The sequence below is a fragment of the Ranitomeya variabilis genome, chromosome 1 (assembly GCF_051348905.1).
Source record: "Ranitomeya variabilis isolate aRanVar5 chromosome 1, aRanVar5.hap1, whole genome shotgun sequence".
NCBI lineage: Eukaryota > Metazoa > Chordata > Amphibia > Anura > Dendrobatidae > Ranitomeya > Ranitomeya variabilis.
The window spans coordinates 573080890-573093518 of NC_135232.1; the positions used below are offsets into that span (position 1 = coordinate 573080890).

Sequence of the window (12629 nt, forward strand, 5' to 3'; positions counted from 1 at the left end):
CACTCATTGCTCCGTTATTAAAGAAACCCTCTCTCGACCCTACACAAACAACTACAGTCCAGTCTCCAATCTCCCTTTCACCTCTAAACTCTTGGAGCCCCTGATCTACTCCAGCCTTTCCTGTTACCTCTCCACTCACTCCCTTCTAGACCCTTCACAGACTGGCTTCTGCCTCCTACATTTGACAGAAACTGCACTCATCAAAGTGACCAATGACCTTCTGACAGCAATATGTAACGATGACCACTCTCTGCTCATTCTTCTCGTCCTCTCTGCAGCTTTCAACACTGTTGACCATCATCTCCTACTCTCTAGGCTAAAGTCACTAGGCATTAAGGACCCTGCTCTCTCTTGGTTCTCTTCCTATCCTTCTGACTGTTCCTTCAGTGTTTTGTTTGCTGGCTCCACTTCATCTCCGCTTCTTCTCACTGTTGGGGTACCTCTGGGCTCAGTCCTTGGTCCCCTTCTCTTCTTTCTCTACACGGCCCCGATTGGACAGGCCATCAACAGATTTGTCTTTCAGTACCATCTTTATGCTGTTGACACACAACTATACACGTCATCCCCGGACCTTACTCCTGCTGTACTGCAGAATGCCAGTGACTGTCTGTCTGCAGTCAACATCATGTCCGCTCTCTATCTGAAACTTAACCTTTCCAAAACTGAACATCTTCTGCTCCCGCCGTCTACTAACCTCCCTAAGTCTGACATTTCCATCTCCATGGGTGACACCATGATAGCATGCCGGCAGCAGGCACGCTGTCTGCATGTTATGTTTGACACCAATCTCTCCTTCACCTCCTATATACAATCTCTTGCCCGCTTTTGCCGCGTACACCTAAAGAACATCTCTAGAATTTGCCCTTTTCTAACAATGGAAATAACAAAAACCCTCACTGTTGCATTGATACACTCCGGCCTGGACTACTGTAACACTCTATTAATTGGCCTATCTCTCACTCGACTTTCCCCTCTCCAGTCCATCCTTAATGGCTAATCTGTACTCTGACGCTTCCACTCTTCGCCAGTCGTTACACTGGCTGCCCATTCATTTTAGGATCCAAGTCAAAGTACTTGTTTTCACACACAAAGCTCTCCACAGTGCAGCACCCCCTTACATCTCCTCCCTCATTTCTGTCTACCGGGCTAGCCATCGCTGTGCTATACAAACGACTTTCTACTAATCTCTGCATTAATCCGTACCTCCCACTCTCGACTCCATGACTTTTCCCACATTGTGCCAATCCTCTGGAATGCTCTACCCCAGAAATTAGGACCAGCCACAACTTGCACAGTTTTAGGCACTCCCTCAAAACACAGCCTATCACGTTTCCTAATCAAAGTCATTTTATGTGTAAGGGTGTGTGTGTGTGTGTGTAGCCCATTCACTATCTCTATCTATCCCCCACTCCCTCAAGATGGCTGGACCATCCTTGTAAATACACACCTGTACTTTGTATCTCCCCCACCTCATTGTGGATTGTAAGCTCTCATGAGCAGGGTCGTTTTATTTTGCTCTAATTATTGTTTTATTGGTAACGTTTTTACGTTTGACTGTTGTGTTTGAAACTGTTAAACTGTAAAACACTGCAGAATATGTTGGTGCTTTATAAATAAAGATTATTATTATTATTATTATTATTAATGCGATAGTACAAGTTAATATAAGAAATATGCTACTAACTCTACCTAGAGCACTACTACTTCCTAAATTCACCCTTTACCATCAAATAAAACTAAAATCAGCATTGATTAAAATAGGTCAGATTGCCATTTCACTAAGAGATGAGCTAGCAGCTGCCTATAGAAGTCTATGAAGAGGGGAAGGAAGAAAGAGCGTGAAGCAAAGTGAGAGACAGAGACAAACAGATAATGTTCCTGTTTTCTATTAAGTGTTTTATCTCAACCTAGTTCTAATTTCACGGCCACATTGATCAGTATTGCTGTAAATTGTGTTCTTTAGCCTGTACCATAGACAATTAAAAGACCAGAAATATCTCACAAAGTCTTATGGAACTCTGTATGGGAGAAGTTATGGCAGCTAATCAACACCTACAAGCTTACTTGCTTAGAGAATAGTACTGATATTACTGATATTACGACTGGTAATTACAGTAACACTGGATTTTCATAGAAACACAGTTTACTCTGCTGTCAGTCTATCAATTCTCTGAATGCCGAGCTTTGTATAACCCCACCCACACCATGGATTGGCTGCATTCTATGATCAATGTATATGGGCAAAATGCTGCTAATCATTGTGGGGGGGAGGTGTGTGTGGACTAGGAAGCACGAGACACCTTGTCCTCAAATGATAATCTCCTGTAATACTGGATTATTATATACTGCATTATTGCTGGTAGAGCTTTTAGAGGAGAAATTTGATGAAAACTACAGCACATAAAATGGTGAAAAATAGTGTTGTTCCTTTTGTATACACGAGACAGTTAATTACAAAAAGTCAGTCAAATTAATAGTAGGTAATTTATTCCATATTGCAGACCACATTGTCATAAAATGTTATTATAAGCATCTCTCATTTAGACATTTGATCAGCTGAAACATTGAGTATAAAGGGATGCGGTGTAGCCCCAGGATTTACATTGAAGTTTTGGTTCGATCAAAACATTTCCCTTAATTTCAAAATTTAAAGATCTCCAGTTAATAACATTTCCAGTGTAATCATCGGCGACAACCTTTTGAATGTTTTCTGGTGTCAGCACATAATCCCACATATGGACATCACTAATCTCACCTATAAAGCTTTGTTTTGAGTCAAACCCACCACCAAATGAGTCCTGGTCCTGTGCAAGAATTATTTTCATCTCTGGTGTGTATGAAAACCCTTTTTGGGACACTCTTCGAGGATATAGTTTACCATTGACCCAAAGCTGAATGACTCCAGTTGTTGAGTCCCAAGTCACACATGTATGTTTCCAGTCTAGAACATCTAGATCTGTCTTGATTTTGTGTTCTTCCTGATTCACATAGACATAACTAAAATAAGGTGGTTCAGGAAAAATGAGAAATGCATTATCTTGGTTGGAACGAGCCATGGCCAGAGAAAAAAGGCTGTAACTGCGGGAAAGCTCAGTGTAGGACCTCAGGCAAACAGACAGCTTCTGTAGAGGCGCTTTTACTTCTGGCTTTAAGACCACGTATGAAGTTGAAGATTCTCCAGGGAAGAGGAAGACTTTGTTTCCCAAGTCTAAAATAACATAAAAAAAATCCAACAGCATAAATAATATAATGAAAGATTTATAAATGCAAGATATGTATCTCTTAAATAGTAACTAAACGTTTATTAATTTATTTTAATACTTTTGTCCAGCATGGAAAGTTCTGAAACATTGCAAATTAGATTATTTGTGATTTGTCTTTATTTCTCAAAGTTAAATTGCATGTAAGTGGCTTCAAAACCCTAGATTTTCCCCAGTCGATGTGCCTACTTTAGCTGAATTATTATTATATCATATCCTTTGGGGTACAGATGATGGCAGTGAGAGTTTCAGCTCAGCACCTGTGTATCACTATCTCCGGGGAGAAGCTGCTGATTGAGAATGTTCTGATAAAGTCAACACTCAGAGGAGGAGACAAGTGCTGCTGACCCATCACTGCCATCATCAGTACTCCAAATGACTATGGCCGGATATCAATGCGGCTGAAAGCAGGCAATGGAATGGGAAAAGAAGGGGTCTGTAAGCCACTTACATTCATTTTTAATAGGAAAGAAGACACATTCTCTAATAAAGAAATTTGCATTGTTTCAAAACTTTCCATCATGGAAAAAAATATAAACAAATATGAAAGTTTAATTATTCTTTAAAATGGTTATCTATTTTCTGAAAAGAAAGATAAAAGGGCATCAGAATTGATAAAGTAGTAAAGTAATCTTTACTGATCTCTTCTTTTCCTAGTTGTAGAGTTAGTCCTCACCTGTCATGTGACCTCCTTAGCCAATCAATTGGTAACATACTGATACTGCCACTAAGTGATGAGAGCCATGATGCCAGTAATACGGGGTGTGACTGTTGCGCCACCATTTAATCATAATTAGTGATGATCGAATAGTGAAATATTTGGATTTGTTAAAATCGGCATGAATAATTTCTAATATCCGTGTATTCGTCCCAAATAACGAATCCAATGCAAGTCAATAGGAAAGCCGAATATTTTTCTGCTGGACCCAACAAACAGGTCTGGGGGCCTGAGAAAAAAAATGAAATGGATGGGAAAGAGCTAAAACTAAATGGGAACAGCAAGGAAAAGATGTCTTCATGAATTTCTGACTCACATATGGTTTCTGGGAATAATGTTGTCAGACTATTGCACCGGTTTTACAAATTTCTAAAAAGACCTACCAAACCAAAACATTTTTTTACAGGGAAAAATGATAAGAAGCATTTTTTCCTTCACAATTACATGTATATAACGCTAAATAAAAATAAAAATAAAAAATTATACTTCCCCTTTAGCATATGTTCACAGAGTGCATTTTGGCTTTAGTTTTTCCATTAACATTTGTGAGGGCTCTCACTCCTACATTTGGGAGGTCCCTCCCTCATGCCAAATAGTTAGCAAGATAGTGGCATACATATTCCCCATACCTTTACAATGCCATTTCAAACATGCCCATTCAAATTTTGGGCATCGCCCGTCACTACCACCATGTTCACAGTCATGTCATTATGCGGCCCTCTATTACAATTTGCAGAGTGCCTGCAGGTGCCATAAAACCTGAGTTTGGGAAGGGCCCTCAGGTGGCACTGTATCATACATTTGGGAGACCTCTCACTCCTACATACGGGAGGTCCCTCCCTCATGCCAAATAGTTTACAATGCCATTTCAAACATGACCATTTGAATTTTGGGCTTTGCTCGCCACCACCACCACCATGCCCACTGCCATGTCATTATGCGTCCCTCGCTTTTAATTTTCAGAGGGCCACCAGATGCTGTGACACCTGTGTTTTGTAAGGTCCACAGTTAATTTTTGCTACTGGATCCCAATGGAACCACTGTCATAGCAGGTGAAGCCACTGTAAGGTGAATATAATACAGGAGTTTAGTGAGCTGTATGATCAATGTCAGTAAATTGGATTCGACCAGGCACCAAATTCTGAACATAGTGTATGCAAGCGAGGGCCTGTATTGTTCTCAGTCTGTTGGGCCTGAAACCCATGTCAGGAACATGTACAAGCCTCATTTTACTTAGAAACAGCCTCCTCAAGGGAAAGAGACAGGAGAGCCATTGACCAATCTGCACATGCCTACGCATTCTTCTAGAAACTACCCAACCACATGAATGTATCTTTTTCACGGTTTTGAGCAACAATGGAGTAATTGCAGGATATGTCCCAGAGAATGTCGAGGTCTGTGGAGTTTGTTACTCAGGTGACAGGCAGTGCTGCAAAGCTCAGGTAAAGGCCTTAGCGTGGCAATGACCATGTTCCAATATGTGTAAGGCTGCTGCCTGAATAGGTATGTGGAGCATATTTACCTAGTCTTTTAGACGTGCTTAAAATGTACATAAACTGGCCAATACCACACCACCATTTATTTGTAAGGACCCAAATTTAGAAAATGTAAGGGAAACGACAGTTCAATAAAGAGACACAAGTCTAATTTAGAAGCCTGGAAAAGTCAGCAATAGTCTTTGTCAAGCACCAGACAATGTACATTGCTAATGAATATGTATACCCTATATAAATAGCAATTTGTGAACAGACATACATGCTCACAAGGAACAGTTGAACGCTGTGATGGGACAACGGACTGGACATGGTTGCTGACTGTTGTGTCTGGGCAACTGCAGGTTGTGGACAGGAGGCCTCAGCGCATCTTTCCTGAACAGAAGAGTGGGAATGACGTAAAACAGCGGAAGGGCCAGTGGTTTCCCCATCAGACACAGATTTTGTACCCAGGTGTTCCGCCCACCTACTGGGGTGCTGCATATGTATGCTAACAGAGGTATTATGTCGCATTTCCCATTATAAAGGTTTATGTGGGTAAGATTTTCAAACTAGCAGCATATATATATATATATATATAGAGAGAGAGAGAGAGAGAGAGAGAGAGAGAGAGCATGTTTCTTTACTCATATTGTTGTTTTGTGTAAGGCTGAAACCTGAAGAATTGTGTGGAGCATATTAATGCATTCATGTTCTAAAATGTCCAAGTGCAGACCCAAAAAACAACATCAGGCTGCCAGATACACAATTAAAGAGACCATGAGATGGGCAACACAATAAATAAATTATAATAATAGAATATACAGATATTGAGAGTAGAAATTTGACAATTGCACAATGTACAAAGGTTTCCAAAAATTACCCAAGGGGTCTGTATCATACACGCTGAAACAGACCGTGATGGGGACCTCACAATACTTTAATCAGTTATTATAGGTAGAGATATGGAGTACAAGTTTCACAATTGCACAATGTGCAAAGTTTTCCAAAAATTACCCCAAGGGGTCTGTATCATACATGCTGAAAGATGCAGTGATGGGGACATCACAATATACTTAACAGTTATTACAAGAGGTAGAAATGGAGAGTACAAGTTTCACCATTGCACAAGGTGCAAAGTTTTCAAAAAATTACCCATGAGATTTGGAACATAAACACTGAAAGACGCCGTGATGGGGAAATCCCAATACACTTTTGGAGTTATTACAAGAGGTAGAGATAAAGAGTATTAGTTTCACCATTGCACAAGGTGCAAAGGTTTCAAAAAATTTGCCAAAGGGGTCTCTCAGACCAGCTGAAAGAGTCCATGAATAAGACATCACAATACATTTAGCAGTTATTACAAGATGTAGAGGTAAAGAGTACTAGTTTCCCCATTGCACAATGTGCAAAGGTTTCAAAAAGTACAAAACAGTACCCATGTGGGGTATACATAAATGAATATTAAGTAATTGTTGCAGAAGCAGGAGGAAGAGGATGAGGAGATGATTTCCTGAACAAAATGGTTTTAGATGGTAAGGGATGGACGTTAAGGGTATGTGCACACGCTGCGGATTTTGCTGCGGAACTGCAGCGTTTCCGCAGCTGCGGGTCCGCAGCGGTTTCCCATGATTTGACAGTACAATGTAAACCTGTGGGAAACAAAATCCGCAGTGCACATGCTACGGAAAAAACAGAAAAAAATGCGTGGAAACGCAGCGGTTTATATTTTGCAGCATGTCAATTCTTTGTGCGGATTCCGCTGCGGGTTTACACCTGCTCCAATAGAAATCTGCAGAGGAAACCGCAATAGAAACCGCGATAAATCCGCAGTAAAAACCGCAGCGGTTTTGCACTGCGGAATTATCAAATCCGCTGTGGAAAATTCCGCAATGGAATCTGCAGCATGTGCACAAGTCCTAAGACAGTTTTCAAACAAAAACTTTTGTCCTGCATTTACATAAGTTGCTGTCATCCATAGGGCTTACAAAGTTGGAGGAAATCCAGCCCTTGTTCAATTTTAGAAGAGTCAGCATGTTTGCATTTTCCTTTGACAGGTGTGCGCCTATCGGTTATGAATGCACCTGCAGAACTAAAAACTCACTCAGAAAACACAGTCACAGCAGGGCATGGCAGCACCTCCAAGGCATACAAGTAGAGGTCGGCCCAAGTGTGCAGCTTGCACAACCAATAGTTAAAGGGTAATAGTAGTCCTTCACCATCTTGGTCAACCTCTTCCTCCTCGTCATAGCTACACCACCCACAGATAGCCTTTGCTGATGGGACAGTCTCATGAAAATGGTCCAGTTGGTGGACAACTCCCCTGGGTTGCACCTGGTGTTTGTGGCCCTAACATGTAATCCTTGTGGGCGAAAAGAGCTGGCACCTCCTTCTCCATTGTTTTCTCAGGGTGATCCTTTGAGTAAGTCTTCCACTACGGCCCTCTAGCATGCATGCGCTGATAATGGCACGTCTGCCTCCGACATTAGAAAAGCAAATTTCTCCTTGTACCGTGGGTTAAGAAAGATGCACAGCCAGTATTTCACAGTGGACAAAATGTGTTTCATGCGAGGGTCTTGGGAAAGGCATCTGGATATGAATAGTGATGAGCGAGCCCTAAAATGCTTGGGTGCTCGTTGCTCGGGTCGAGCAGATTGGAATACTCGGGTACTCGGCCAGAACAACGAGCCCAATGTAAGTCTATGGGAGACCTGAGTATTTTTACTGCGATCCCCCCCAGGGGTCCTTTTAAGGTCTAAAAATGTCTGAAAATGATGGAAACACTGCTTAAATAACACAGGGACATCATGGGGATCACCCCTGGAAGCATTCCTAACTTCTAGTTCACAGCTTTAATCATTTTTTTCCGAGATTCATGCCATTTTTTCCGGTGGCACAAAAAACACATTAAAATGAAACCAAAATGGATTTTGCTGAGAAATATGTCAAGGTACATCCTTTGCAGGTTCATGACTTGCCTGTAAGGCCAAATATTTTACCCCAGACTGAAAATTTCCTCCCCCACTTAAGCTTAGTTCAGACGCAGCGTTTTTGAAGCGTTTTTCTACTTTAACATTGCTTTCAACCACTACAAATGCATTCACTGGGAAATGTCATTGTATCATTTAACACCTCTAGCTGGCCCATCTTGTTTCATTTATGAAGGTGGGACTCTTAAAGTCACAGAGCCTATTTTTACTGATGCATCAGGCGGCATTAATCTTCGTAAAGGGCCATTATTAAACAGTGGGTCTCCTAAGCTGTTGTAGTCTATGCTGTGAGTGGATGGGCTGGAAGAATTACGACGCACCACAATACCCCTGTCATAAGATGTCCAGGGGGGACTCCTACAATAAGTGTTGCATTGAATTCACTGCCATGCTACCAATTAATATGCACCCCAATAAGACTTAGAACCCACATACAGGATGGGTCCATGAAAATCCACTTCACAATATGCATTTTGTAGTCCCATACTCCTTTGCTTTACACATCGGCAGCAAGGCCTGCCCTACTGCATAGTCATATGCACCCCATTACTCCTTGGAACCCTCATACTGGATGGGCCCATGAAAATCCACTTCACAATATGTATTTTGTACTCCCTTACTCCTTTGTTTTACACATCGGCAGCAAGGCCAGCCCTACTGCATAGTCATATGCACCCCATTACTCCTTGGAACCCACAGACTGGATGGGACCATGAAAATCCACTTCACAATATGCATTTTGTACTCCGTACTCCTTTGTTTTACACATTGGCAGCAAGGCCAGCCTTGCTGCATAGTCAGTCATATGCACTAAATTAGGCCTTGGAACCCACATACTGGATGGGCCCATGGACATCCACTTGACAATATGGATTTTTTACTCCCGTACTCCTTTGTTTTACACATTGAGAGCAAGGCAAGCCCTGCTGCATAGTCATTTGCACCCCATTAGTCCTTGGAACCCACATACTGGATGGGCCAATAAAAATCCACTTCACAATATACATTTTGTGCTCCATACTCCTTTGTTTTACACATTGGCAGCAAGACCAGCCCTGCTGCATAGTCACTCATATGCACCCCATTAGGCCTTGGAACCCACATAATGGATGGGCCCATGAAAATCCACTTGTTTATTTTTAATGGTATGATGGTTCCCTCTTTGCACAATTATTTACAGTAGTATTTGGCAATTTCATTTGCCATGTTTTTAACACTAAGGTTCAGATACGGCTTTAAAAAAGGCTAATACTTGCAATACAAGGCAATTTTATTGCAAACTAAAAAAATTCAAGGAATAGTTTGATTGAATAGTGTGAGTGCGTATAATTTTGTATATGTTAACATACAAAGGTTAACCCCTTCCCGACCCATGAGGCCACGTAGGCGTCATGAAAACCTGTGCCAATCCGACCCATGACGCCTATGTGGCGTCATGGAATGATCGTGTCCCTGCAGAGCGGGTGAAAGTTAACTCCAATTTCACCCGATCTGCAGGGACAGGGGGAGTGGTACTTCAGCCCCCAGTGGCTACGATCGCTCTGATTGGTTGTTGAAAGTGAAACTGCCAATCAGAGCGATTTGTAATATTTCACCTAAAAAACTGGTGAAATATTACAATCCAGCCATGGCCGATGCTGCAATATCATCGGCCATGGCTGGAAACACTGATGTGACCCCACCCCACCCCACCGATCGCCCCCCCCCCAAGCCACTGATCTGTGGTCCGCTCCCCTCCGTCTTGTGCTCCGTTCCCCCGTCCTCCTGTCCGCTCCCCCTGTGCTCCTATGCCACCCCCCCGTGCCCCGATCTCCACCCCCTTATTCTTACCGAGGCTCCCGGTGTCCATACGTCTTCTCCATAGGCGCCGCCATCTTCCAAAATGGCGGGCGCATGCCCAGTGCGCCCGCCGAATCTGCCGGCCGGCAGATTCGTTACAGGTATAATTTGATCACTGTGATAAAACCTATCACAGTGATCAAAATAAAAAAAATAGTAAATGACCCCCCCTTTATCACCCCCATAGGTAGGGACAATAATAAAAAAAAGAAAATATTTTTTTTTCTTTTTCCACTAGGGTTAGGGTTAGAACTAGGGGTAGGGTTAGGGTTAGGGGTAGGGTTAGGGGTAGGGTTAGGGTTAGGGCATGTGCACACAGTGCGAATTTGGCTGTGGATCCGCAGCGGATTGGCCGCGGATCCGCAGCGGATTGGCCGCGGATCCGCAGCGGATTGGCCGCGGATCCGCAGAAGATTGGCCGCTGCAAATTTGTAGCAGTTTTCCATCAGGTTTACAGTACCATGTACACCTATGGAAAACCAAATCCGCTGTGCCCATGGTGCGGAAAATTCCGTGCGAAAACGCTGCGTTGTATTTACCACAGCATGTCAATTCTTTGTGCGGATTCCGCAGAGTTTTATACCTGTTCCTCAATAGGAATCCGCAGGTGAAATCCGCACAAAAAAACACTGGAAATCCGCTGTAAATCTGCAGGTAAAATGCAGTGCCTTTTACCTGCAGATTTTTCAAAAATCGTGCGGAAAAATCTCACACGAATCCGCAACGTGGGCACATAGCCTTAGGGTTAGGGTTGGAATTAGAGTTAGGGTTGGAATTAGGGCTAGGGTTGGAAATAGGGTTAGGATTAGGCTTGTGGTTAGGGTTACGGATAGGGTTAGGAGTGTGTTGGGGTTACAGTTGTGGTTAGGGTTGGGATTAGGGTTAGGGTTGGGATTAGGGTTAGGATTAGGTTTAGGGTTGGGATTAGGGTTACGGGTGTGTTGGGGTTAGGGTTGTGGTTAGGGGTGTGTTGGGGTTAGGGTTGTGATTAGGGTTAGGGCTACAGTTGGGATTAGGGTTAGGGGTGTGTTGGGGTTAGTGTTGAAGTTAGAATTGAGGGGTTTCCACTGTTTGGGCACATCAGGGGTCTCCAAACGCAACATGGCACCACCATTGATTCCAGCCAATCTTGCGTTCAAAAAGTCAAATGGTGCTCCCTCCCTTCCAAGCCCCGACGTGCACCCAGTGGTTTACCCCCACATATGGGGTACCAGCGTACTCAGGACAAACTGGGCAACAAATCTTGGGGTCCAATTTCCCCTGTTACCCTTGCAAAAATAAAAAATTACTTGCTAAAACATAATTTTTGAGGAAAGAACAATTATTTTTTATTTTCACGTTATAAATGCGTTATAAACTTCTGTGAAGCACTTGGGGGTTCAAAGTGCTCACCACACATCTAGATAAGTTCCTTGGGGGGTCTAGTTTACAAAATGGGGTCACTTTTGGGGTGTTTCTACTGTTTAGGCACATCAGGGGCTCTGCAAATGCAACGTGACGCCCGCAGACCATTCCATCAAAGTCTGCATTTCAAATGTCACTGCTTCCCTTCCGAGCCCTGACGTGCGCCCAAAAAGTGGTTTACCCCCACATGTGGGGTATCAGCATACTCACAACAAACTGGGAAACAACTTTTGTGGTCCAATTTCTCCAGTTACCCTTGTGAAAATAAAAAATTGCTTGCTAAAACATCTTTTTTGAGGAAAGAAAAATGATTTTTTTATTTTCACGGCTCTGCTTTGTAAACTTCTATGAAGCACTTGGGGGTTGAACGTGCTCACCACACATCTAGATAAGTTCTTTGGGGGGTCTAGTTTCCAAAATGGGGTCACTTATGGGGGGTTTCTACTGTTTAGGCACATCAGGGGCTCTGCAAACGTAACATGATGCCTGCAGACCATTCCATCAAAGTCTGCATTCCAAAACGTCACTACTTCCCTTCCGAGCCCCGGCATCTGCCCAAACAGTGGTTTACCCCCACATATGGGGTATCAGCATACTCAGGAGAAACTGGACAACAACTCTTGGGGTCAAATTTCTCCTGTTACCCTTGGGAAAATTAAAAAATTCTGGGCTAAAAAAATATTTTTGAAGAAAGGAAACACATTTATTTTTTTCACGGCTCTGCGCTATAAACTTCTGTGAAGCACTTGGGGGTTCAAAGTGCTCACCACACATCTAGATTAGTTCCTTGGGAGGTCTAGTTTCCAAAATGGGGTCACTTGTGGGGGAGCTCCAATGCTTAGGCACACAGGGGCTCTCCAAACGCGACATGGTGTCCGCTAATGATTGGAGCTAATTTTCCATTCAAAAAGCCAAATGGCGTGCCTTCCCTTCCGAGCCCTGCCGT

At 42.9% G+C, this 12629-nt stretch overlaps 1 protein-coding gene across 1 annotated transcript in view; it reads right to left on the bottom strand.

The window, feature by feature from the left end:
- Positions 1-2470: 2470 nt before the first annotated feature.
- Positions 2471-12629, bottom strand: part of LOC143805410 (C-reactive protein-like) — a 46838-nt gene continuing 36679 nt past the window's right edge. Inside the window, exon 3 of the mRNA XM_077284763.1 lies at positions 2471-3208. Coding sequence (XP_077140878.1) covers positions 2553-3208 — 656 coding nt within the window. The 3' untranslated portion in view covers positions 2471-2552. The remainder of the gene's footprint in view (positions 3209-12629) is intronic.